The sequence below is a fragment of the Macrosteles quadrilineatus genome, unplaced genomic scaffold, assembly GCF_028750875.1.
Source record: "Macrosteles quadrilineatus isolate MER2022 unplaced genomic scaffold, UCM_ALF_1.0 Scaffold_2__2_contigs__length_208266976, whole genome shotgun sequence".
Classification (NCBI taxonomy): Eukaryota; Metazoa; Arthropoda; class Insecta; order Hemiptera; family Cicadellidae; genus Macrosteles; species Macrosteles quadrilineatus.
The window spans coordinates 1637776-1665760 of NW_026542595.1; the positions used below are offsets into that span (position 1 = coordinate 1637776).

The 27985-nt window shown below is 35.0% G+C and overlaps 1 protein-coding gene across 1 annotated transcript; it reads left to right on the top strand.

The window, feature by feature from the left end:
• The first annotated feature begins 10869 nt into the window (after positions 1-10869).
• LOC128987232 (BTB/POZ domain-containing adapter for CUL3-mediated RhoA degradation protein 3-like) lies at positions 10870-27093 on the top strand. The gene is made up of 5 exons (XM_054407982.1): positions 10870-11318; positions 17611-17870; positions 21444-21496; positions 22666-22864; positions 26244-27093. Exons 1-5 carry the CDS (start codon positions 11153-11155, stop codon positions 26442-26444), a joined length of 879 nt encoding a protein of 292 aa, XP_054263957.1. The 5' UTR covers positions 10870-11152; the 3' UTR covers positions 26445-27093.
• Positions 27094-27985: the final 892 nt, after the last annotated feature.

Sequence of the window (27985 nt, forward strand, 5' to 3'; positions counted from 1 at the left end):
GGATCTAGTGCTCAAGAGAATATACAGGGTGTTGAAAATGTCTGGAACCAACATTATATCTGGTGAGTGGTTAAAGAAAAACAACTGATATTTTGTGTACGGATATACTATGGTTTTACCTATCTTTTGGTGCCTTATGAAATTTTTTACCACTTATAGGGAACGTCCTGTGGAGGATGCAGTAAAAAGTTTTAATGGAAGCCTATGGTAAATGATACATCATTTTAAAGGCCATTTTTTTCTGAGTAAGGAGCCACAAGTTTCATCTCAAAAGGACCACCCTAGCAAAAATGGCGACTGCTTGAAATTTAAAAACCCACTCATATGGAACGTCCTGTGGAGGATGCAGTAAAAAGTGTTAATGTAAAAAGTATTTTTAAACAAATAATACAGTTATAAAACATAATTGTCTTGCTGTACATTTACTAAACACTTACTGAAAAAAAACATTTAACTAAATTGTTTGTGTTGTTTTACTAAACTTATTTTTAACAGAAATACCAATTATTAAGCTTTCTATTTTCAAAAACTTCAAACAGTCGCCATTTTCGCTAGGGTGGTCCTTTTGAGATGAAACTTATGGCTCCTTACTCAGAAAAGAATGGCCTTTAAAATGATGTATCATTTACCATAGGCTTCCATTAAAACTTTTTACTGCATCCTCCACAGGACGTTCCCTATAAGTGGTAAAAAATTTCATAAGGCACCAAAAGATAGGTAAAACCATAGTATATCCGTACACAAAATATCAGTTGTTTTTCTTTAACCACTCACCAGATATAATGTTGGTTCCAGACATTTTCAACACCCTGTATATGAGGGTTCTCCTATCTTGCCTGAATTTAACATGTAATTATTATAAGTAGACTTTCGGTCAATTGTGTCTTATTTACGCCGGGGGCATTTTTTATGCAATAACTAAAAGGATAAAGAATGCGTAGAAGGGGAAGTGGTTCAATCCTCTTAAGGTTTGTTGTGGCATTAGTCAAATTTTACCATTTTTTTTTTTAAATTTTGAAGTTGAGTAAGACTAGTTGAGTATTAGGCCAGTTGCTAGTAAATTTTCGAAAAATCTGATCCATCAGACAAAAAAGCTGGATGAAATTAAGCTATTTATTGAATAGTTTAAACGCTTAGATATGTTGCGAAATTAAAGGAAAAAATATTTCCCTACTGATTTGTTTAATTCGCTCTGAATATCTTTAGGTGAGGGATGATATCGTGGCAAAGCGCGGGGCTTTAGTCCGCAAGGTCCCAGGTTCAAATAATTTCAATAACTAATGGGATTTTGCTATGTAATAGAGCCATGACCATCATGGCCTAGCATAAATTAATAGGTGGAACTTTTCGGGTTCCAAAAGAAATCTAAGTTGCCTAACAGCATTGAGGAAACTAAACTAATGTGTTACAAACCTCAAATCCCAAACCTACAATTATTTATCTGGCTCTGAAAAATCAACTTCGAATCAAGCTCGAATCCAACAAATCATTAAAAAAATCATTAAAATCGATCCAGCCGGTCTCGAGTTACAAACTGTTGAACTAAAACGACTTTGTTATATATATATTATATAATATATTAGGATATATAATAGTTTAGTTATATAATATTAGTAGGATAAGTCACAGAGTGTTTATATAACACTAAATGAACTCTCAGATTCATTAGGGTAGTTTCTCTCAGAACTATTATTACAAAGAAAAGGCCGCTCTGGCGCAGTACAGGTCTGATTTTGGGTGGTAGATTTTAGTGCTGGCGCAGTACGGGCCTGCTACCTGGACTCTCTGTCGCAATACGGGCGCCCCGGAAATTTTAACGATTTGCCAACGTTGGCCCAACGGAAACTGGTATTCGTTGGCCCTACAAAGGAAAGAATCGTTGAGCCTTCGTTGGGTTTAAGTATAAAACATTCTAAAACGAATTTTAACGAATTGATTTATTTAAAAGTATATGTACATAAATGGCAGCAGAATATAAGACAAATATTGTAAAAATTTGGATCTATAAAAAATGTAGTCACATGATGTGTTGTGATACGAGATACAGTGGGGAACACCTGCTTAACATATAATAATTATTATAATTCCATTTTTTTAAAACAATATTCTTTAACTTATTTAAGCAATTTTTTAATAGTTATAGGGGAAAGATTAATTAATAACAATAAATTACAACAGTAGCCTACTAATCTAATGGTAATTAAATAATCTATATTCAAATACTAGTATCCTCTCCAACTACCAGAAAAACAATTCAACTTGAGGCCTAAACAGATTAACAGAATCATATAGTAGCATCAAAAATATTTTAAGTATTGTGACCATTGCACCTGTCAGCTACTCTTTCACCACTTGAAAACACTCATAAACAACAAGCACAGTTAGCTTGGAGGTAAGGCGTGAGGCTCACAAGGCGAAGTTACCGGGTTCGAGACCCGTTCCGGCCAAAAGATTTTATCTGGTTTTTTTTTTAATAAGTTTTAATGAACTATTTAATCAATTTACTCAACTCATAATTATGCTTTTCAGACAAAATCTTTATTATTTTGCGTTTTTTATGTTTAGGCCCAATGGGATGGTTGGCCCTTCCGCAAAAATTGGTTGGTTGGCCAACCGTAAGACTGATTGCCAAAACATACCGTTGGCCAACGATCGAAAGAAACGTTGGGCCAACGATTTGCCAACGATTTTTGCTACTTGGGAATACAGCTATTTCTCAATTACCTGTAAATGGATTTGAGTAGACAATGTAATTTTCGTGTTCTACATTAAATTTTGAATAAGAATAATATAAAATGACGGAGTATCAGTTGTAAAAACTCCATTGTAAATAGATTCAAAGATAAAAATTAAGATGTTTGGAAAAAATTTAAAAAACATTGGTCTATTGTATTTGTTCACACCCTGTATACAAGAAAGTGTCCGAATATGTTAAAAACTGCGCCATTTTATAAGCTTTCTAACCATATGCTACACTATTGAGGTTTAGATATTCTGTTGTTTGTTTTAGTGGTTTGAATACCAGAAAACAGGGTGTCTTTAACATTTAAAACATAGAAAGCCGGTATGTATTAAGCAGTGTTGGGAAGTAGCGCGCTACAAGTAGCGACGCTACAGTAGCGCGCTACTTTTTTTGTAGCGTTAGCTGTAGCTACGCTACTTTTAAAATTTTGTAGCTTTAGCTGTAGCTAGCTACATTTTTGAAGTAGTTGTAGCGGAATTTTAGCTACTTTTCTCGCTACATTAACATTGTTTGAGATAGTGATTTTTATCTTAACCTCAACCTTACGTGAAACAACCTCTTTCAAACTGAGATTTTCAAAAAAATTAGGCCTTACTTTCTTGGCTTCATACAGCTGGTTGCAGCCGTTTCATTCCCTATTAAAACGTTGTGTGGACATGGAGGCCATTAAATTAGTGTTATCCACATTTTTGGCTCTCATTTCCTTAATTTACTACTCTATGATTACTGTCAGATAAAATAAAATCGCTAGATGCAGACGACGTTTAAACGTTACCGGTGACAAGAGAAGCTATTGAATGCTTGCAAGTGATTGACAGGGAAATTAGTAATCAATTTAGTTAGTTTATTATACCGATAGTGTTTCAACTTGGATTTTATGGAAACCAACACTAAACCTTAAAATAATGAGAAAGCTGGTCTATCAACCTTTGCTTCTGCTGTTGATTGTGGTTTATCATCACAAGCTCTTCCTTGGTTAGATTACGAAGATTTTTCAAAGGTTTACTAAATTAACAAAGAGGAAATTACCTGATGTGATTTAAGATATGCCTAGACTAAATGATAATTGTAACGAAAAAATCTCCATATAACATGAAACTTACATTGAAAAATAGCATGGTTTGCTCCTGGTAACAGCTCTTGTATAGGACTATTAATTCCTAGGCTATGCTATGGTTTAAGACGAATACCCACTTCCAAATTCAATTATTAGGAATATATCTGTTTAGTCCTTGCAAGAACAAGCCTACTATAGCCAACTTGTTACATAGCCAAGTAGGCCTACATGTTATTTTTACTTTACAAATTTCAACATGTTTAAATTAAAAGCCGATTTCAGGATAAGTTACTGGATACTGCGTGTTCTGTACCAACTAGGTTGAAGCACAATTTGCCCTATGCATAATGACAATAAAGGACGATTTCTTGACATTGAAAAGTGTTATTCATAGAACAAGCAACTTATCACTTTAAAAGTTTATAGCAATGTCGTTTTTAACATTAAAAGTAAAAAAAGGCAATAAACTCCAATTTCAGTAGGCTAGGCTCTGTAACACAAAAAAGTATTTTTATGTTTGTTCAGTAAAAATGTAGTTGCAATTAATTTTACATTTACCTAATGTGCGTGGAATAAAAAGTAACGTCTTTGGAAAAGTAGCTAAAATTGTAGCTGTAGCTACATTTCATTGTAGCTGTAGTTGTAGCTAGCTACTTTTTCGGATCTGTAGCTGTAGCTGTAGCTAAGCTACTTTTTTGGAAATGTAGCAGTAGTTGTAGCTAGCTACATTTTAAAAGTAGCTTCCCCAACACTGGTATTAAGCACAAGTTGTATTTTTGTTTCAGCTTTAACAGTAAAAACAGTAAAAAAGTTCCCTGTTTTCTGGTATTCAAACCACTAAAACAAACAACAGAATATCTAAACCTCAATAGTGTAGCATATGGTTGGTGGAAAGCTTATAAAATGACGCAGTTTTTAACATATTCGGACACTTTCTTGTATACAGGGTGTGAACAAATACAATAGACCAATGTTTTTTTAATTTTTTTTCATACATCTTAATTTTTATCTTTGAATCTATTTACAATGGAGTTTTTACAATTGATCCTCTGTCATTTTCTATTATTCTTATTCAAAATTTAATGTAGAACACGAAAATGACATTGTCTACTCAAATCCATTTACAGGTAATTGAGAAATAGCTGTATTAAGTTTCAAAACATAGTTATTTTTGAAAAACATAAAATAATTCTTTGGGAAGCTAATTTTTGGACTTGGAACCTTTTATATGCATCATTACACTGCATTTACTTAGTACTTACGCCAAAAAATTTTGTAACACTGATGACCAGCCACCCTGTATAAACCTTCGCAAATGCAAATACAGTATCTGACAGTTACAAGCCAAAACAAAATGCTTCGCAATTAAATGTCACCCGGATCGTGTTAGTCCATATTTTAAATCCAATGATTAAACTAAAAATGCTTTATAGATCTATAAGGCATAGCCCTAGGGTAAGCATGTAATTGAAAGTTACTTTCCACAATGGTTAAACGTAGTTAAGCTACTACCTCAACCTCATAATTTAACATTTTATTCGTGTTGACATTTTCATTATCAAGGTGCTCTTGTCCTTTCCTTGAAACACTGATAAATATAAGGGCATTAATGCGTTACCAACAGACATACACACAAAAATACAGAACTTAATTAGGGAATTTGCTACGCGTTAAGCATAACATAGTACATATAAAATTAGTATTTAAAATCTTTGTTAATATCATCTCAGTGCCACTCAGTGCCAGCAGAATCAGAGCACATTCAGAACATTCTGAGATCGTTCTGGGAATAATATGTGCTGCTGTATGGGTTTTTATGGATCGCCATGACAACAACAACAGAAAACAAAACAATCAACAACAAAACAATCAACAAAAGAACAAGTTAACAAAAGAATCAAGGCATCTGCCGCACCTGTTGCCGGCTCTGTTGCTGTTTAGGCAAATTAACGCATTTTTTTTCATTTCCACATTTCCGGTGTAAGTTGCTGAAACAAATGTACTACGACTCATTTAATATTTCAATGAGTAACAATAAACAACGTAAAATTCATTCATTCATACATTCATTCATTCAATTCATTCATTCAATTCATTCATTCATACTTTCATACATTCATACATTCATTCATTAATTCATTCATTCATTCATTTGGTTAATCTGTTTTAACACTAAGCTAGCAAGTTAATGAAAAAGCTATGTACTACTATATCATTATATATTTCAAATAGATTTATGATTGAAAAAACTTTGGATGGATACGATGTCCATAATCATTTTCAAGCAAAGTTTGGCCTAGGTATGAAAAAAAAACAGTAAAATAAATCATAATACAAGTAGTGTGACAGATGTCAAATTATTGTAAAGCCTTCAAACGGCAGAACACATATTATATACACAAGATAGTTGACATAGCATTGACAAATTTGAAGGAGACTGCAAGTGCCGTGAATATAAGTCGTTCAGAGTTTAAAAAAGAACGACTCTCATTATAATATGCATCCGGACTCAACCGAGCTGTTCAGCAAGAACTGCTCCTTCAATTTGAATCTCCCGCTCTTTGTCGATCTATTTTGCTTGTTGACATTCCAGTGTCGATAAAGTGGGAAAATTTACACAACCATCCCACTTTGTCGACATCCCACATAACCGACATCCCACTTTACAGACATCCCATATTACCGACACTGTCGACATTTTGAGTTGTCGACAATATGGGACTATTTCAGTGTCGATCTTTTGGGATGTCGATAAACTTGGACCCCACGTGTTTTATCTATGGTAATATCGTTGTTATTTATTTCAATTTGTCTATGTATGGCCGTATGGTCGTGGATAGCGCTGGGTTCACAACGATATGGTAGGCATACGGTTAAGTATCGATCATCGTAGTATGAAAACAACTACTATATCGAATATCGTAAATCGATTGGCTTCCATTGCGAGCGCAACCAACCAACCAAAACGTGAACAAACGAGTTTAGCTGCTAACTCATGTTTTCAAATTTTTTATTATTTATTTATAAAAATGTCATCGTATCAATGTTATTGTTTAATGTAAGACAGATTGTAAAAAAACCAAACCAACCTACACCATACACCGACAGACAAAAGAAAGAGGACAGAGACAACAAAAACTACTAGCACTAGCCTAAAAGAAGAGGAAAATATTTGATTTAATTATGTTATTTAATTTATTCCAACTTTGTTCCTTTTGATCAGTTTCATGGTGCCTGCAAAGGCACCAACAAAAAAACAAGGCATCTAAACGTCATAAAGTAAGGGGCGGGGGGGGGGGGGCGGTAATTTATCTGGCGTTAATTGCGCAAGTTACTGGAATATTAATTTTAAAATTCCTCCGTAATTTAAGTTCTTATATATTCATCATGCTGGTTATTAGCCTTACTGTAATTGGATAATAAACATTTTCATTGGCAAATTTTATGCCAGGTTCAGATATTATGTTGTACTTATTTATTTGCATTCACTCTCACTGATTGTGAATTAAATTATGGCCTTCCGTCGTCAAGGCCACATTATGACGTTTGACGACAGACATATGAGCTAGGAGCAGCTGCAGCAGAAGGCACCAAGGCAATAGTTTACTTCCACCATGAGACAGCCGGTGAGCCAGAGCCGATTCGTAAAAGATTAACCCTTGCCGACAGACCGCCACCGCCCACCACCACCCACCACTGCTCGAGCGAACACCATTACCGCTAGCTCAGTGACCGCAACGATACGTTGAACAGCCGTAGGTCGGTGGTCTAGGTCTGAAGGTCTCGTCTAAAAAGTCGATGTCTGTCATCCGGTAGAAAACAAGCTCGATATTTAACCGAATGCCTACCATATCGTTGTGAACCCAGCGCTATCCTATGGTCGTCCGTCGTCTTGGTTTTGGTCCAGTTAGTGGTTAGTCGGTTCGGTATTCGGTTTCAGTTTGGGTTTGGAGAATGTAATGAATAGAATAATGAAGTGAAAATCAAAATGAATAGTTTTTTTTAGTTTTAGTTTTGTCGTATGTCTTGTTCATTGTATCGTATCGTATGTTTAGTAGTCGTAGAAGAGGAGACCTTGCCGTCAGACCGTCACCGCCCTTTTTTTCGTCTGTCTAGAAACGGGACAGCGGAATTTGAAATCGGAACAACGCTTCCCCCACTACTGCACTGTGCCGAACGCTTCCGAATCTTACCGAGCAATGCCGAACTTAAACGTCAAATTCAATGCTGTCTGTCGCGTGGTCGCGTGGTGTACTATCGTTTTGGCTTGTCTTGTCAACAATGCATGTATGCCAGTGCTCAGTTTTGTGATAAGAGTTTTGTTAATCGGTGGGTTTTGTCTCGACACCTTCGTGAAATACACGAATTCATTGAGGGGGAAAAGTATAAGTATAAGTAAAAAATAAGTACTCATACTGTGAGTACTTATTTAGGCTACCTACGATACAAAACCAATGATAGATTTTAAGGTACAATAAAAGAACGTGTTAAATGGTTTGCAATGTAAACAAAAAAACTATCACAACAGTTACAAACCGAAAAATAGAAACAAATAGGAAAATTGAAATAAATATGAAGAATAGGGTAATTTTTTTAACATATTTTATCGAAATTATAATCAGGTAAATGGAAATTCACTAAGTCTATAAATTTGCTGCGGAAGGGGGATTATATTGCTGTTTACACAAAAATAAAAATAAACCTCATAAAACTCAGGATAATGGCTTGGCAATGATTATAGAATCTTAATTATTTCCTATATCCATGAATGATTTCTTTTACAACGAATTATTGCCTGTAAAATATTATTACAGCATTTCACAAATATTAGAACAGACTCAGTATAATAGATCATAAACATAAACAAATGGTGTAACTGATGAAATTATATTAACATATTGTTTGACAGCTCCATTTAAGTAATGTTAAATAATGTTTACATTCTAGCTAGTGACATCATTATTTTAAATTTATAATCCTTACCCTCTCTGTTTTAATATTCGTGCAGTATTTAATATGTTTGAACCAGCTGTGTGGAGTGGAATTGTGAAATCAAAACTCATTTGACAGTTAGTTCTGCTTGTTTATATTTTTAAACTTTGTAGGTTTGTTCTTTGTTACCATGGATATACCATCAATCAATATTTACTTTTAAATCTCTCACCTCAAATTTTTGAAAGCCCACTGGGCAGAGCCCTAGGACAATATCGAAGCGGGAATAGTTCTATATGTATCCTCGGAACTGTAGCTTCATGTGTGTGCAATTTGAGCCCAGTCGGTTCAGTAATTTTTGCGTTATTGAGTAGCAGACAGACACACAAACACACACCATCTCATTTTTATATATTAGTATGGATAATACATTTTAATAATTTTTCCCCCAATTTTAATTTAATTTATATAAATGTCATCATATTTACTTACCGTTTAATTTAAAACAGATTGTAAATAAAACTTTACAAAAAAAATATATTTAATAATTTGTAATCATTAGGTAATAATCAACCATCAATTATAAATTAAATGAAATTGTAACAGCTGACACATTCTTATTTTCTAAGTTAAAGTTCTTGTTCTTCACATTTTTTTACTTGCCTTGAATTTTCATAATTTGAGTATTTACTTGAACAGAAGTGAATAAGCATGAGTATTTACTTGCACTTCTAAAAAAGCCTTTCCAAGGAAGTATATACCCTCATAAACCTATAAATTTGGTGTGAATAACCACCAGCAAATACTTGCCTAAAGAGTAAATACTTGTTTTTCAACTAGTTATCAATAACCCATGCTTGTTTAAATTTACTTGTTGATAAATGCATGTAACACATTCAGTATAGTGTAATACACTTATTTAAATTATGTGTGACTCTAGTAATTTCCGCAAAATAATGCTTGGGTAATTGAACATGGAACCTTTGTGGTATTCCTTCGTTATGTTCAAGCTATTTTGTTAATGAAAATCCATCCACAAGTCTCAATAATGCAAAACCTTCACATTTTACATGTTTAAATGAAGGCCTTAGACCTTCAACAATATATATATTTATCTATATTTATTTATTTAATATATATATATACTTGTACTGTATAATGTTTACTTTAAAATGGAGTACATACTTGCAAGTATACCCTCATCTCCGATAGATCAGTGAGTATACCATCTCATTTAGGAAGTATTTACTTGCAAGTAAAGAGTCGCTTTTATTCACAAGAGATTACTTGAACGACGAATACTCGCAAGTATTTACTCACAAGTAAATACTTGCTGTACTTGTATTCACTCGGCCCAGTGGTATGCTAGTGAAATCTTTTACTGAAATAAAAGCTTTTGAACTTGAACACACACACTGACATCCCAGATATTTTCACAGAGATACTGGTACCTACAAACATAAACGTAGACCCATGCTGAGTAACTTGTGACACTGACAAACAAACAAAATAAACAAGTAGGCCTATAGAAAATTCATAATAAGATATTTCTCATTTAAAATAGCCAAATTTTTGTGTTCATTTTGTTGTTACAGTTTCCAAGAGGAAGAAAATATGTTGTAAATAAATGTAAATATTATTTGTGTGTGTGAGTGTGTATCAATATATGTGTTAAATTGTTACATTTTAAGAAAAATTTATTTTGAAGACCAGGAATTTTAACACGAGGTATGTTACTAGTTTTAAAATGTTCACAGCTGAAAATAGGCCTACCTGTTAGCTATAATTTAGAACGACATGGAATTAAACTTTTTCTTTCTATACTTTTGTTATTTAAACAGTGTAAACAACAATTAATAATAGTTAGGATTTTTATGTAATTCATCTTTATTTGGACTTTCATAGTTTTTTGTAATTTTTTTATAATTATTCTAGAAATAATTTTCAATTAACATATTTAGACTTATATTTAACATTAAACGGCTACTGTACTTTGTTCCCGCGTAATTTAAAACAGGCTCGGTGATGACAGAAACCCGCGATCAGATGTTCAGTTCGGATTTCAATTCCGCTGTCCCGTTTCTAGACAGACGAAGGTGGGCGGTGACGGTCTGACGGCAAGGTCTCGTTAGTAGAAGTAGTATGAGCACTTAGATTTACATTTACATTTAGGCCCCAAGAAATCAGTAGAATTTAGAATTAGTGTGGTGATCTAAATAGACATATATTACTTTGTAATTATCAATCATTATTATGTTGTAAAACGGAATGCAATAGTTGGTATTTAATTGAATGTAAGTTCGGTTAAATCCTAATTTTTAGGCCTAACTACGATGAAGCATCGATCGATGAAGCAATATATTTCTACTGTTGAATCGTTGCTATGACTAGAGATTACCAAAGTATTTGTTTGAAAGATAATGTCTGGTGATCATAAAACTGTAATCAAAGGCAATCCTTCCCAGTACGTTAAACTAAATATTGGTGGTTCATTGCACTACACGACGATTGGAACACTAACCAAACATGACACTATGCTTAGAGCTATGTTTAGTGGAAGAATGGAGGTTCTGACTGACTCTGAAGGTAAGACAGGCTAGATTGGTAAGCATTAATTGGTCTAGGCTACTGCCAATTGGCCTATGTAACTTAATAGGCCAGTTCCTAAACAATAAGGTTAGGCCTAGGATTGGCCACTAATGTTGTAGCCTACCACTGGTACCTTTTTGGCCTAAATTTCTCTAAACTAGATTATTTTTCAGTAAAAAATGATTCAAATGATTTATTTGGCCATTCAGTTCATGCAGACAATAGGCTACGTCAAACAATAGGCCTACAATAAATAATAAATAAACATGCCAAGCTTCTTCTTGCACTCTTGACTAACAAAATTAAATTAAAAGCTGAAATAAACACATGCAGGATCTCAATCAATATAAAACATGCAAAGCAATGCATGCATACTAAAAATGAAAAAAAATGAAAACTACATGCTGCAAGCCATGCAAGGCAGAGAAAAATAAATACCCCCGCCGCAGCAAACCTGCAGACTTAGCGAATTTCCATTTGCCTGATTGGATTTAAACTAAAATGTCTCCTTAAAAATATCACATTTATTCCCTATTTAAACAGAATTAGTTTAATGAGTACTTAGGTTTGCTGCAACAGGGAGGGTGAAAAGGTTTTTTTTATGTAGAATATTAAAAGTTACTGTGGTTTAGTAAGAAATTAATGTATTTTCCAACTTTTATCAAAATATGTTCATAAACAAGCAAACTACAACAGTTGACTTATTCTCCATAAGAATAACATGGGAATTTTAAAATTACAATTTTTTTGAATTTTCTCCGTAACAATTAGGCGCATAATAATACTTCAATATACTAAATTATTTGTTTTTTTAAGCTCTACAAAATGGTTTGAAAAGAAATTGCAAAATTTTGTGTTTTTAGGGTCAAAAATGGGAAAAACCTATTTTTACCCCATAAAACCCCCCATAAACCCCCGTTCCCATAGTCCGATCATGCTGGTTCGCGAACTCATTCAAGTTTATCCCGCCTTACACCTTCAAACCAAATTTTATCAAAATCGGACAACAATTACTCAAGTTATCGTGCGGATGGACACATATATATATATATATATATATATATATATATATATATATCTATATATAGATATATAAAAATTTGAACGAATGGTGTTTTTGGCCTCTGGGGACATCAAAATGAAAAAGTAAATCGGTCCCGGGCTTAAGCCCCGTGTACACGTAGCTAGTTTACTAGCAGCTAGTATTCGCTGCTAGCACTAGCTGGGCACACTAGCGCGAAAATTCCCATCTACACGTGGCTAGTTACTAGCGCTTATTATTAGCGCTAGTCATGTAGAAGTGAAGTGTTCATTGGTCGCAATAGTCATTTTAGTTTAGCACAAAATGTCTTCTGTCCCCTTAAATCGAAATGTTTTGAGACAAATTTTAAGAATTGGTGTACAAGAGTTGTGTGAACATGAACTTAATAAAAAGAGACGATCTGTGTGGGTTCGAAAGTGGATTAGGAGGCGAGAACTTCTTGGTGCGTCCAATTCTCTTTTGGTATTTGGCAACAGGAGATTCATTTCCTTCTTTACAATACACAAACTGGCCACAACACACAACCACAACAACACACACAACAACAAACTGATCACCGGCGTGTGGCGAGTGGCGATTAGCACTAGCAGAAGTGCAAATGCCCCGCTAGTACCGCGCTAGTTCGCTAGCGCTAGTGGTCACGTGACCACCCCCACCACTTATTAGCGCTAGTAATATCAAACATGTTCAAAACGACTAGCAGCGAGTAAAATGCTAGCGTGCTAGTAATTTTTTACGCTAGTAGACCGTTTACACGGAGCGAATTTACTAGCGCTAATCAACTAGCTGCTAGTACTAGCCTCGTGTACACGGGGCTTTAGGTCTTACCATGAGACCTACGGTAATAGCTACTTCCCTATAGGGAAATTCGCTAATACAGCACTTCTCCCTTGTTATACTGTTATTAAGTTAAACAGGTCATGGCAATTATAGGCCTAGGCCATACCTTAAAGAATAATTCATAACTTACCAGTAGGCCTATGTTCAAATTTAGCTTTAGCTTAAATGACATAACATGAAAACAAATTATTTGTGTTGTAGCTTAACTTACAACCAGTGAATCCACACGACCAACACCTAAATCCTGATTACCGGGTCGTTACAAAAAATAGTTGGGTAGCTGGAAGGTCAATAATAAGGCATGTCTAGTTTACTTATCCATATAAGGTTGCTCGTTAGAACCTGAGAATATTATGTAGCTTTTTGATGGTTCGAAACTGGTTATTTTTATCAAATAACCTATCAACTTGATATTTACAAACAACAATCCCTTCCTTGATATTTATTTATTTATTCATATCAACGGATACACCATTTACAAAATATGTCGTGTTTTAAGCACATGAGCAGAATGAAAAGATAACAAAAAAAAATACAAGATAAGTAACATAATGACCATGAAACAAAGCAGCTTTGCAACAAAATTATAACAAGAAAACAACAACGTGGCAAAAAATTACAGATAATAACATTAACAAAGTATTGTACAGATAATAACAAAAAAAAAAATTAATATTAATTTGGACTTCAGAAAAAGCATATGATTTTGAAAGCAACAACAACAAATATCTCCTCAAGATTTAACAAAATATAAACTATGATGACATTAAGTTCAACGTGAAAAAATAACAACAAACAACAATAGCCTAAATCTATGAATGAATAACAAGAATGAAAGAGATTTAGGAAAAACAAACAAACATCAGCTACAAAACAGGCCCAACAAAGATAATGTTGGAGCATTTTCTTCTGAAGGAAGACAACTGTTCATTGAAGAAGTCAACTTGTGACCCGACTTCGTTTCCAAGACGCTGCAATCTGGCCAATCCACAATTGAGAGAGTAGTTAGTTGGTAAGTACAGGTGAGCAAATGTATCCGAAGATCGTGTTCCTCTCGGTATAAGGAAATTAATTCCCTCCAGTAGATCGGTAGAATCGATCTCACTACGGACCAGTTTAAACAAAAAAAGGATGTCGTGCAGCTTTCTTCTGAGATGGAGAGGTTGGACGTTGAAGCGCTCCTGAAGCTCCAAGATTGGTGGGGCACGATACTCATAGCCCAGTCGGACACCTAGGACTCGGAGGAAGCGTAACTGTACTTTATTTATCATTTCAATATGGCCAAGCTGATATGGTGACCAGATAATAGAGCCATACTCCAAAACTGGTCGCACTAGGGTCTTATATAACACTAGAAGTGACTGTGGGGACTTGAAGTCTCTTGATGATCTAAGGATGAATCCTAAGATGGAATTAGCTCTTGCGATAATATGAATGATGTGCTCAGCAGGACTCAAGGTAGAAGTAAGTATGACACCAAGATCCCTCACACGATCCTCACGTCTCAGAATATCACCACCAATTTTGTAGTCGAAGGTGCTACATGTTACAAGTCTTGTGAATGAGACAACATGACACTTAGAAACATTGAGTTCCATTGCATTTTCATTGCACCACGTCTCAACGTTGGTGAGAGATCGTTGGAGATGTTCATGGTCTAAGGATGAGGAGATCCGGGAAAATATCTTGAGGTCATCAGCAAACATCAAGCAGTCCGACGTCAGTACACCAATTATGTCATTTATGAATGTATTAAAAAGTAGTGGACCGAGGTGAGAGCCCTGAGGAACACCGGAGAGAACATTGAAGGGCGAAGAGAAGGTGCCACTACACTTGACAATCAAGTGACGAACTTTTAGGTAGCTTTCCAACCATTTGATCAATGGACCACTAATGCCATAACCAGCAAGTTTGGCGATCAACAAACCATGATGAACCTTATCAAAAGCCTTGGAAAAATCCAAGTATATGCAGTCAACCTGCCTTGAACTAGTGAATCCTGATGAAACATATTCTTGAAATGATAGTAGGTTAGTAATGGTGGAGCGGCCTCTTAGAAAACCATGCTGATTACGAGTAATATATTTTTTCAAATAAGCATAGAGATGGTCCAAGACCAAAGACTCATAAACCTTGGCCAAAGCCGATTGGATCACAATTGGTCTATAATTTGAAATACTACTTCGGTCACCAGACTTGTAGATCGGTACGACAAAGCCTTGTTTTAAGGCTGATGGAAAGATACCAGAGAAAAGTAGGGCATTGAATAGGACGGCCAAATGAGCGGCAAGAACAGGAGAGCAGAGTTTCAGAACAGCTGGGGGTATGCCATCTGGACCAGGGCCTTTGGATGGGTCGAGTTCGTCAAGCCTCGATTGAACCTCAGTGGCTGATATTTTGATCAAAGAAAGGGAGTCACTAGTAGCGAAATTGAAGACAGGAATTGGAACATCACTGACACCAAACACTGAAGAAAAGTGACCAGCAAAAAGGTTGCATTTTTCACTTGGGTCTTCAGCCACTCTATCATTTAGGGCCATCTTCGGTGGGAGACTGGATGCGCCTTTCAGGCTGGAGACATGCGACCAAAAGGATTTGATGTTATGAGGAATGCTGTCCTCAACCCTACCAATGTAACATGCATAGCAATTTCCAGCCAGGAGTTTGCATTGCCTCCGCATACATCGAAACCGTTCTAGATCAATAGGGTTTCCAGAAGTCTTGAAATTCCTATGGGCAATCTTCTTCATGATGACTAGATTTCTCAGGTCCTTGGAAAACCATTTAGGGAAACTAGATGTTTGAACTCTCTTCATGGGTGTATTCAGCGTTATGATGTGAGACAGCTGACTGCAAAAAAGGCTGAATGACTGTTCGCAGTCATGCAAGTCATCTAATACGGGCAATGTAAGAGCTTGCACTTGGTTAAATATTGATTCGTTGTTACATCTTCTAAAGTCATGAACAGTTTTTGAAAAAAAAATTTTACATCAGTAAGAACTTCATAAGACACTGGCTTGATGTCCATGAGTCCTAAGCCCAAAACACAAAAACTTTCTTCATATGTTTTTACTATGTTTTAAGCCTCACTTTTATTTCCGCCTGGGCCCATTTAACATGTGGAGATTTTACTTTGAGTTTTACTTTTACTGGCATAGAAGTGAGAACATAACCAAGTTAGCCTATAGAACTAACTTCATTTTACAATAAATTATTTAGAAAAAAAAATTTTACATCAGTAAGAACTTCATAAGACACTGGCTTGATGTCCATGAGTCCTAAGCCCAAAACACAAAAACTTTCTTGTTACAAATAAATAAATAGTAAAGTCTTACCTTAGCAATCCTTGTTATGGTGGTCCGACCATAACAAGGATTGCTAAGGTAAGACTTTACTATTTATTTATTTGATTATATAAGCAATCCAGAGGCTGAAATGATAGATTTCTCAGTTACTATGCAAAAACTTGCATTAATTTAATTCAAACCATATGTTTATGTGAAGTCCAAATGTAAAAATATAGGCTAAATACTATTTCTTGACATTTTTTGTTTAGGCCTTTATCCAATAGTCAATGCTTATGGTCTAATGGCAATTTTGGTAACTTATACCTATGAAATAAATAAATTTGATAAATTTTATCAAAATTTATCCATTAACAAGCCAACTATAGGCCTAACACTAAAACAGTTAACTTTTCTATAAGAATAAGAATTTTAAATGTGCAATTTTTTGGAATTTTATCCCTAACCTTAAATAATAACGCTTCAATATAATAGGCCTAAATCCTTTGTTTTTGTTAGCTCTACACGATGGCTGCAATGAAATTATATTTTTATATGTTAAGGGCATAAATTATGATAAAAACAATTTTTGGAAATTTTTAAATCCCCTATAACACTCCATTCAATGCCCAATCTTGCTAGTTCGCGAACACATTCAAGTTTATCCATCCTTAAACATTCATACAAAATTTAATCAAAATCGTACAGAAATTACTTGATTTATATTGTTCACGGACTCATAGGGCCTGTAGGCCTACATATATAAAAACTTAAACAAATAAATAGTGACATCAAAATGAGAAAGTAAATTGGCCCTGGGTCTAGGTCTAAACGTGCCAACTACAATAATAGCTTTTCCCTAATGGCAAAATTCTATAAAAAGGAAAGATTGAATTCTCCTTTTATTCTAACCCTGCTTATAACATTTTCTTCTAATCAAAGTTAGAAACTTGTAAACATTTAAAGTAAAATTACATTTAGCTCAGTAGAAGAATAATTGTTTTTAAATCACAGACATTTAAAACACAGCAGTCACTTCTCATAACCCTTAGAATCTATCTCAGCAAAGAATGCATAGCCTTTTGCATATTTGAACTATGCTATCATATAGTATATTTTGCAGGGTGGATTTTGATTGATCGCTGTGGAAAACATTTCGGAGCAATTTTGAATTTTCTTAGAGACGGTTTAGTACCACTTCCAGACAACTGCAAAGAAATGGCTGAACTACTTGCAGAGGCTAAGTATTACTGTATATCTGAGCTAGCTGGTGCCTGTGAACAAGCTTTGCTAAAAAAAGAACGAGAGGCAGAGCCAATATGCAGAGTGCCTCTGATAACATCTCAAAAAGAGGAACAGATTCTGATCAATTCAACTCCTAAAGTAAGTATTGAATTTAGACTCACAAAGTTATGGTAGATATACCTGGATTTTAGCTTAATTTCGTAGAGGTTTAATTATTTAGTAAGAATTAAACTGAGTTTTATACTGATGGCATTTATATTAAAGATCAAAACCATAAACATTTAATTGATCATTGTACAGTTAAATTAAAAAAAACACTTTTTCATTATTTTTTTATTCTCTTTGAATTACTTTGGGCTAGTTATCTGTTAAAAGTGGAATTGATAACAAAAAACAATAACATTTACTGTATCTTCATTGACACTGACATTTTGAAATACAGCAGTGTACGATTATTTCGTTGTACAAGGTTGGCAACGCTCCATGCAGTGGGCGCGGCCGGGTTAGCAACTTCCAGAGTTAGCGAATTCCGCTGCGGGACAAAATCGAGTAAGCGGGTTCCGGAGTTAGTAGTTTGTGCTCTCATTTCCATCTCGTCAACTTCACTTTCACTAACTGACATTTTAAAATTAGTTTAATCTACCTTCCTTTAACTTCCACCAACTTAGGTAAGAATACCCGAGTATCAACAGGAACAAGTCGGATCAACTATTAAAATTGTCAACTGATCAGCTGATCAATTGATTAATTGACGTTTGAAACATTACAATTTTACTTCTTTTCTCCCAAATCCTTGAACCTCATTGGTCCGTTACCCGTGTTGTTATGAGAAAAACTATGCTGTTATGAAATGAAACTATACTGTTATGAAAGTAAACAGCTGTTAAGTGAAACTTTTCAATTCTAAGAACTGGACTGAAATGGCTACTTTAAAAAACGGTCGTAGGTAAAATACTTTACTCCAGTAAACTTTTGTAATATGTCATCTATTCTCTCAGTCCTTTGACAATCATTAACTAAATTCTTATTCAAATTTCTGGCATCAATACATAACCTAACACTTAAATCGTTTTTAACTACACAAACCAAAGGATTTGAATATGGACTATTTGACTCTTCTATGACACCTATTTTTTTCATTCTACTCAATTCAGCTTCCACAGCTTTGCGTTTACTAAAAGGTACTGGGTAAGGTTTCCCCCAAAACACTTTATCATCTTTCAAATTTAAAACTATCTCTGTGTCTTTGTAACGTGCCTATTTTGAGGGGGGGGGGGGTCAAACTGGCCTATTTGTTGGTCTAGCCTATCCCTAGGCATAGCCTACCAGTCCTAACCAAGGTTATAGGTTAGAAGGCTAACCTTAGTTATAACATCATCAGTAAGGTATAGGCATGATACACTGTTGTGTTTGGTAATAATTAAGTGTAGAACGAGAGTTATTAATACTGTATGAGCGTGATATAAACCTTATACAGTGTTTTATAGCTTATTGACTCACCAGCTATGTGTTTCGCAAGCTAGTGCTCAACCCGGCTTGGTACTTCGAAGAAACTTTCTACACTTAATAAACCTTAGGCTAATAATCCGTCTCAAAGACGTGAGGAAATGCGGAGTGAATAATATAAACCGACAACTTAAAGTTAAAACTCATTGTCGTGTGAAACAAACACAATATAACCTACAGTCAACACAACAACAAGAAGCTCGAGTGTATGACTATTTAGCGGCTGCAGACAACGGCGGCCGGCTAGCTTTTTTCGGGTTAGCAAACAGCAGACGTTCCGGATCAGCTGAGCCCCCTACTTTGCTAGAGAGGGCAGCGAGAGGGATGAGCCGAGGAACCCTCAGACGGCAACTAGGAAAGTTAGTTCCTCACCAGCCACGAGATAGGAGAGTTCCTCACCAGCTACGATAGCGATCATGCAAGGGCTCTTACCGTGCTAGAGTACCGAGTTCGTAATAGTTCATTGGTTGGAAGTAATAGTTAGCTCGTGTGACACTTCAATACACATTGTAAGTCTTATATTTCAATAGATATAAGGTAAACCGAGTTATTTATTTCCAGGGTGTAAAATACTAGTTTTTAAAATCAGTTTTACTAGATTTTATATTTTCACTCCTGTTAAAAACCAATGGACTTAGGACGTAGACATAGACGTAGACATACTTTATTTGCTCAAAACATTCCATACATGTCATAACATTTAGAATAGGTGCATGGTCAAAAGTTTTTTTTTATTTTTTTAAAGAGGTTGGTGGCCTCTTTTAACCTTGCATTTGCCTGTCCACATAGACTACAGATCTGTACATAGACTACAGATCTGTGTGTGGAACATATCCAGCAAAGCAAGGGGTGAGCCGGTACAGTACAAAGGTGAACTGTACTGATAAAAGTTAGAGGAAGTGACCAGGATCCGAACCCACGACACTACTGCCTTGGGCCCGAATTCCGCGACGCTACCGACTGAGCCACCGACTCACCTAAAAAATTAAATCCATACATAAAATATTTAACATTAAAACTTAACTTAAAATTAAACACTTAAAATAAAAATACAATTTTCTAAATTGTAGTTCTGTAAAAATTCTTAGACACAGCTGTTAATTAATATAGCCCATACAGCTAATGGCAACTAAGGGACCTACAGTTTATTGTGGAATCCGAACCACATTTTTTCCTTGTAATTAACGAATTCGTCTAATTATTAGGATAGTACTGCGGATAGGCGTAGTACTCACTAGTGCGGATGTTAATCCACACCAGGTAGCATCGCATCCACAGTGCATCCCTATAATTATCCACAACTCATAGCCGCATTATGTTGTCCATAATAACGATTATAAATAATAAAAAAAACATTATACAAATTTCTTCTCTTTGGTGGTGTTCTATGACGTTCCTTTTTTTCCATAGTTTGCAAATCGGCTCCTTCAGTGATAACAAAGAAATGCAGCCCAGTGTTAATTCAGTTTTCTTTTTAGTGTATCAATTTATCCAGGCTCTCTTGCTTTTTTCCATTGTAATATTTACGCCAACCCAAATTCAAATAGTAAATATTTCATTTCAACCATGTCAGTAAATGTTTGTAACAAACTGTTGAATTAGCAAACTTATTGACTGTTTACAATTAATATATGTTCTTCTTCTCACTTTTAATTTCTGACAACAGCTGAAGTTTCATAACAATGTTTGTTTCCCATCTTAATCTTATGGAGAAATACGAAACTTTAAAGGGCCCCAGGACTTCACTCCCTAATTATTTCCCTAAAAGAAAGTTTCCTGCACAACTTCACGTTGCGCTCTTTCCAATGACACCAAAAACATGTCAATCGGTTCAGTAGTTTCGGAGGAGTAAATGTCACAAAAAACCTGCTTGTGTATTAAATAATTATAGATTATATTTTTATGATGTAAAAGGCAAATTAATTATGACATTAATGCCCATTTATATGCAGTTTTATGGGTTTGTATGTATAGGCCCTATGCCCTTATAAGTTTTGGATTAACTGGTTTTCAGTTACCCGTGGTCTCCCAACCTCTTATTACCCTGTACAATGGTTCTACTGTACTCTTATAACTAATGGTTTTACCCCACACATAGCTCAGTCTCCAGGTACTACATTATTGCAAACAGAAAAGAGTAAAAACAAGACACATTTATGAGAAATTGTTTTGAAATGGCTTTTTAACATTGAATGTTTTTTTCAGCCCGTAGTCAAACTACTTATCAACAGGCACAACAACAAATATTCATATACAAGGTAATGTGATATCTTAATTATAGGATTATAGGATAAGCAATAAGTTTATAGTTCATATGATTTCATGTCTGATCAAGTGGAAATATTGTTTAGATAATAGCATAGACTATTGGATACTGAAGTCTACAATCCCCAAATCTCCAAATTAGTTTGTTTTTATAAATAGATTAGCTTATGTAAAATATATATTCCATACACATTGTTAGTATATCTGATAGGTAATTTAAAGTTTATATGTTGTCTTGGTAAATTTACAAAAATTTCCAGTGTTTTTATTAATGTTGCCAAATAGCTAAAACTGTAATGATCCTGAACTTTGTTATATTATTCCTCAATAAAACACACCATATCACTATACATTTTGACGAATGCAAGACGAAGGGGCGTACGTTGCAGTCTGGTATCAATCAAACACAAGTTTTGCTAACACACCATTTATTAATTTTAACAGCACAAGCACATTGATGAACATTTAGCCATGATCACATATCAGACCGGAAGACCTCCGTTTCTCGCTCTTGGGTCTACATACCTACTACCATGATCAATTACATAATAATACACCATATAAAATATACACCAGCGTAAGTACAGATGATGATAAGCCTATGTACGTACGCCCTTCGTCTTGCAAGCCTTGTACTTCTGCTCCTTTTCAGATGCTTTCTCATAATTTTGTTGAGGTCCTTAACATTGTATTAATTAATTATTTATTTATAATTTTTAATCCTAACATTTTATTAATAGGTTTTTGCCTTGTGATACCATCATTGCTATATCCTTGTTACCAATCAGCATTAAAGAACAAAAAACGTAAAGCTTTTGCAACAATGCTTATTCCAATATTGCTGCCACCAATCGCTATTGTAATGATAAAATTTGATTACATTGTAAAGAGAATCCAAGTGTTAAAGACTCATTCCAGTAAACATAATTGATGAAAATGCACATGTGGTGATAACTTGGATTTCAAGATTTATATTGAAAATTTGATCCTCGTTATTTTAATAACTGAAATAACAAATTCCTTGTGTCTTTTAAGAATCAATATATTCAGATTTTATTGGATATGTTTTCCTCACAACTTTGGATTTTAGAGATATTTAGGTCATTAAACCCTCAGTAAATATTTTGTTTAATGTAACATTGTACAGTAACATTTTTTACAGCACATCTGATGACAATTTGCTCAAGAATATAGAGCTTTTTGACAAGTTGTCATTGCGGTTTAGTGGCCGGGTTCTGTTCATCAAAGACGTCATTGGATCCAGTGAGATTTGCTGCTGGAGTTTTTATGGACATGGTAAAAAGGTTGCTGAAGTTTGTTGTACGTCAATTGTTTATGCCACTGATAAGAAGCACACCAAAGTAAGTGATTCCATTTAGATAGGTCCTACTATTAAATAGGTCCTAAATAGGATTAAATAAGTCCTACTATTCAAACAATGTCACAAATTTCAAGTAAACACTATTTGCTAGTGTGCTAGCTTGTTTCTCATAAGACATCATTGTCGTAGATCACATGGATGCTTTTATGTGAAAACTGCACAACCACGCATAATGATAATGCCAATCAACCTAATAGCTGGCAAGCCTATTAACATGTTCAATGTGGCACCGAAATTGGCTATATCACTCGTACGGCTAAGATATTAAAACTCAAATTATTTCCCAAAGGTTGTTTCTTTTTGACTTGATATATTATGTCATCATTCGTAACAGGAATACTCGTCATGCGCCGCATCGTCTGGCTGCCATGTAGAACCAACGCACGTGACACTAAAGTAATCCTTGGTTTGTGTTGTAAACGGTTGTTGTCCGTATCTCCTAGTTCACCTTCTGTGAGAATGTCATCAATCCGTGAAAAATTAGCCACAATATAACATTCAATATTGCACAACACTTAGTCATAGCCTATAACACACTAAAACACAAAAACATACACACAAATAACAAAAACCATGCACGATGGAAACGACGCTGCCCGTGGTAAAAGTTGACTGTCAGAGATGGCTCTTAATATAAATTTCATTTTTATGGTATATCCTCTGGATCACTGATTTTTACAATAAAAGGTTAAAATTATCTGTATCTGTCAAGTGACCATGGTTTGTAGTTGGTTGACTACAGCTGTTTCATGTTAATATTAACACATCTTCAGATCAAAATGTTGCATTGATTTATTCCATAGAATGGTCGTCATAAGGTTTAAAGTTCACTAAATAACACAAACACGTACACGAAACATTTAACACTGATTGGCCAAAACACAAAACAAAAAAACGCGTAATAAACATCGGACACGTACGGCGCCGGTAGAAGGAAGGTCATGACTGCCGTGTGCCGGAAGTGATAGCCCCCCACCCACTATCAGCTGTTATCTATTGTGGTCTAAGATGCGTATGGCGGCACTGTAAATAATATTCGACTCGAACGAGAGTTTTTCATTTAAGATTTTTTCAGGCTGTTTTTGTTTTTGAAGCACGGTATATTTCGAATTCTTCTAATGTGTCCATGTATTTTCCTTTGTTGCATGAATAAAGAACGTTGAGATTATTGTTTATATCTGTATAATTGTGGTTGGAATTAATTAAATGGTTGGAAAATGCTGACTTGGAGGATATTTTAGGCAGGTGTTCTTTAAACGGGTGGTGAATAATCGTGTCGTCTGGCCGATGAAGCTTGGGCAGTCGTTGCAAGACAATTTATAGACTCCGGTTTTATTGAACTTGTTGTATACCCTTTCTTGTTTCTTTCTTAATTTGAGCATCGAATCAAGTTTATTTTACTTCTTGAATGCCACAACAATGTTGCTTTTTGTCATTTCGCTTCTTAAGGTGTTATTAAGAGCAACGCCATACTCAGCACTGACGTATTTTTTATTATTCCCACCCAAACTCGGTCTGGTTGTGTTGGTGTGTTTGTTAATGAGTTTGTCGATTATGGAAGGTTTGTAACCGTTGGAAACAGCGATGTACTTTAATATGCAAACCTCATTTTCGTAGTCAGTATTGCAGAGAGGAATGGACAATAGGCGGTGGATGAAACTATTATAAGCAGCAATCTTGTGGCTGTATGGATGGTGTGAAGATATGTGTATTGTCTGATCAGTCGTGGTTGGTTTCCGGTATATCTTAAATTGCAAACTATTTTCGTTCTTTGTGATAGTAAGAAATTTATTGAATTGTTGTTTTCGGTTCTGGAGTGAAGCTTATGTTGGGGTGGATACTGTTTAAGAATGTGCCAAATAGTTTTAACTGTCTCTCATTGCCATCAAACAAGATCAAAGTATCATCGGCAATACAATGAAAACTTCACTGTAAAGAAAAATAAAAAACTCTACAATAAACACATTCAAATATAAATATTTAAATATGTTTATTTGTCAAGAAAAAACCTTTGACTTCTATTTTTATATATTTAAATATTATTTAAATATATTTTTCACTCTCCTTGTTATCACCTCAATAACTCTCTAACAATTTAATCTTTACAAATTTTGGTTGCCCATGGGCTTGAAGAACTGAGAATAATATAAACAACAGAGCGTTGGCAGTGGAAGCTTAATGTTAAAATAATATTTGAGTGGGCCCTGTAGAATAAAATAATCCCCAGAAGTCCTTATGGGACGTCCCTGGCACTGTTTGAACGATTTGGTCAAACGAACGTGAATTTTCAATGGCGGTCTGTGTTTGCCGGTAAAGTTACGTTAACACTTTCTTGTTCAAAAACTGATTTTATTTACACCACGCGCGGCAAATATATCCCTGCGGGATATAGGCTTAACGATTGATGGAAATAATTTTGTCCGGACAAACACCGCGGATTGAATTTAATTTGCACGATCGATTTTTGATAGCTCAGCTAATACGCGTCGGAAGGGTAGAAGGAAACAAGAACGACTGCGAGACTAGAACTAACCCATGGCTGCCCAATTTACCCCCACTGGGTGCTTGCTTATTGTTCCAAACAGCTGATTATCTGTATAAAAACACGCAAATCGGTACATCATGTTTTGTGTTTTGGCCAATCAGTGTTAAATGCTTTGTGTACGTGTATGTGTTATTTTTTTGTGAACTTTAAACCTTATGACGACCATTCTATGGAATAAATCAATGCAACATTTTGACCTGAAGATGTGTTAATATTAACATGAAACAGTTGTAGTCAACCAACTACAAACCAGGATCACTTGACGGATACAGGTAATTTAAACCTTTTATTGCTTAATATAAATTTATTGTATCAAATTCTTTAAAATATCTTTTGAAACCTTGGTATTATCTGCTTATAGCTAGAGGTGGGCGTTATTTAACGTAGGAGGACAAATAATAGTATTACTGAAGAATCACCTTGGTAATAGATTACTGAAAATATCCTATTATTTTTGTAACTTCTGAATAGTTAGAACGAGCAATTGAAACAACACTGATCATGTATTTCTGATTTTCTATTAATAAATACAGTATATAAGATTTACTGACTTGTAAGTATCGAGTATTTTATGTATTGTACTCCATGCATTGGGCCGATGCCTCTAGCTCAGAATAAAGCAAGATGTCGAGCAACTAAGATAAATGTTTTAATAAAGCCCTACAAGTACGACTAGCCATATTTCACGGGGCGCAGTCGGTGAAAAAAATGTATTAGATGTATTAGACCCTTTAAGGGTTAGTTTTACCTGACCATTTTTTATACTCACTGGCTATGAAGCCAGATACAATGTTTTAGGATTTTTTTATTTCAGGTTGAGTTTCCTGAGGCTCGGATATATGAGGAGACCCTGAACATTTTGCTGTACGAGAACCGCAATGCCCCAGATCAGGAGCTAATGCAAGCGACATCCACCAGGGGCGCTGTCGCTGGCATGTCTTCTTACACTAGTGATGAGGAGGAAGAACGATCTGGTCTTGCGAGACTGAGGTCCAACAAGCAGAACAATCAGTGAGCGTTGTACAAGCCCGGGCGCTAGGAACAACAGTGCTTTGGGACAAGACCAATTCTGGGGGGCTAAATGGTTTTGATGAGTGAAGAACAGTGTTTTTCAGTATTTTTACATGATAAAAAGGGGTTACTAGTGATATTATGATTGAAATGGAATGAAGAGTTTATGATACAGTGTGATGGGTAAATAAAATAACCCGGTGATTTTTAGACTAAAATGATATTTTGTAAAATGCTGGATCATTACATTAAGTTTGCTTAAGTGTTTGGAGTTAAGACTCAGGAGAGTTTTGTATTGTCAGGATATACAAGAGCTCATCGTTATAAGTGAAGTTGGTATAGATCTAGTCTTTGTACAATCGTCTGTTTCAGTTTTTAGCATGGACAACATGAAAAATTGTAAATTGTTATAAACATATGGTTCATAAAAATAACTTAATATTGTGAGTGGTCAGTACAACATCAAACAGAGACAAATTAGTGATTCCAGGGGAATTAATTACTCCTATATAAAATTGAATTTTTATAAACATAAGATCTATAATACTAACTAGATTAAACGAAACCAGTGATTAATCCCTTGTAGGTATGATAAGATAAATAATTTAATCAAAAAAAACCTATCCTCAATATAATGATTTTATAATCCTGTAGCAATGTGTTTCATGTTTCCAAAATGCAATTTAAGTGTTGTGTCCTTGCTTCATTAAGTCCAAAACTAAATGTTTTGTAAACTCAGGCATTTTTTACTAAAATGGTCTGTTCTGATCTCCAACTCATGGTTTGTAAATGCTCAATCCTTAACTGCCAAAATCAACACATGTCGTGCAAATCTGTTGACTCAATGAACTGCTGGACATAATCAATTGAATTATTGTAACTACGAGGGCGGTTTTTTTACTAAGGGCCAGTTTCGCGTATAAATCTGTAGTTCGCTTGTACGCTGCAACAAGAATCATCACTATTTACTGGCATCATTTGTGAACAAAATGACACAAATTTCAGCTCTGTAGCTGTCATATACGCTTTGCTGTGTGTTTGAAATTTTTGTAAACAATCAAATCTCCCGCCGCGTCTAAGTTAAGGTCAGTGATAAGTTTTTTGATTACAATAAACATATCCGATGCTGACGTTCATCGCCAAATGACTGAAGGTGATGTCCCTAATACAATGAGTGAGGGTAAAGCACGGAAATGGGTGTGAAAATTCAAATTGCTGTGAAATCCTTTTTTCGTAGTGGTCTTCTTTGAGAAGTCTGGGTACCCACCAAACACACAATTCCCTTACGAAATGAGCATTTTCATGGCCATTTTTGAACTCCCTAGCCTATGTCTGCACTTTCCACTCTGAAAGAAAATTCGACTACGGGAACAAGAAACAAATTGTAAACTTTAAACTAAACTACTAAACTTTATTCAACTAACTAAATTTATATACACGCTTCCACAATGAAATTTCTTACTGGTCAAGAAAAAACTCAATCCTCACCTATAATTACGCTGACTCACCTTTGGGTTGGAGCTTGTTCGCTGCGCTCACTTGCTT

Excerpts from the sequence above, each read along its gene's own strand:
- LOC128987232 (XM_054407982.1), top strand. The coding sequence starts at position 11,153 with ATGTCTGGTGATCATAAAACTGTAATCAAAGGCAATCCTTCCCAGTAC. Across the intron at positions 11,319-17,610 it reads GGTTCTGACTGACTCTGAAG|GGTGGATTTTGATTGATCGC; the intron begins GTAAGACAGGCT and ends TATATTTTGCAG. Across the intron at positions 17,871-21,443 it reads TGATCAATTCAACTCCTAAA|CCCGTAGTCAAACTACTTAT; the intron begins GTAAGTATTGAA and ends TGTTTTTTTCAG.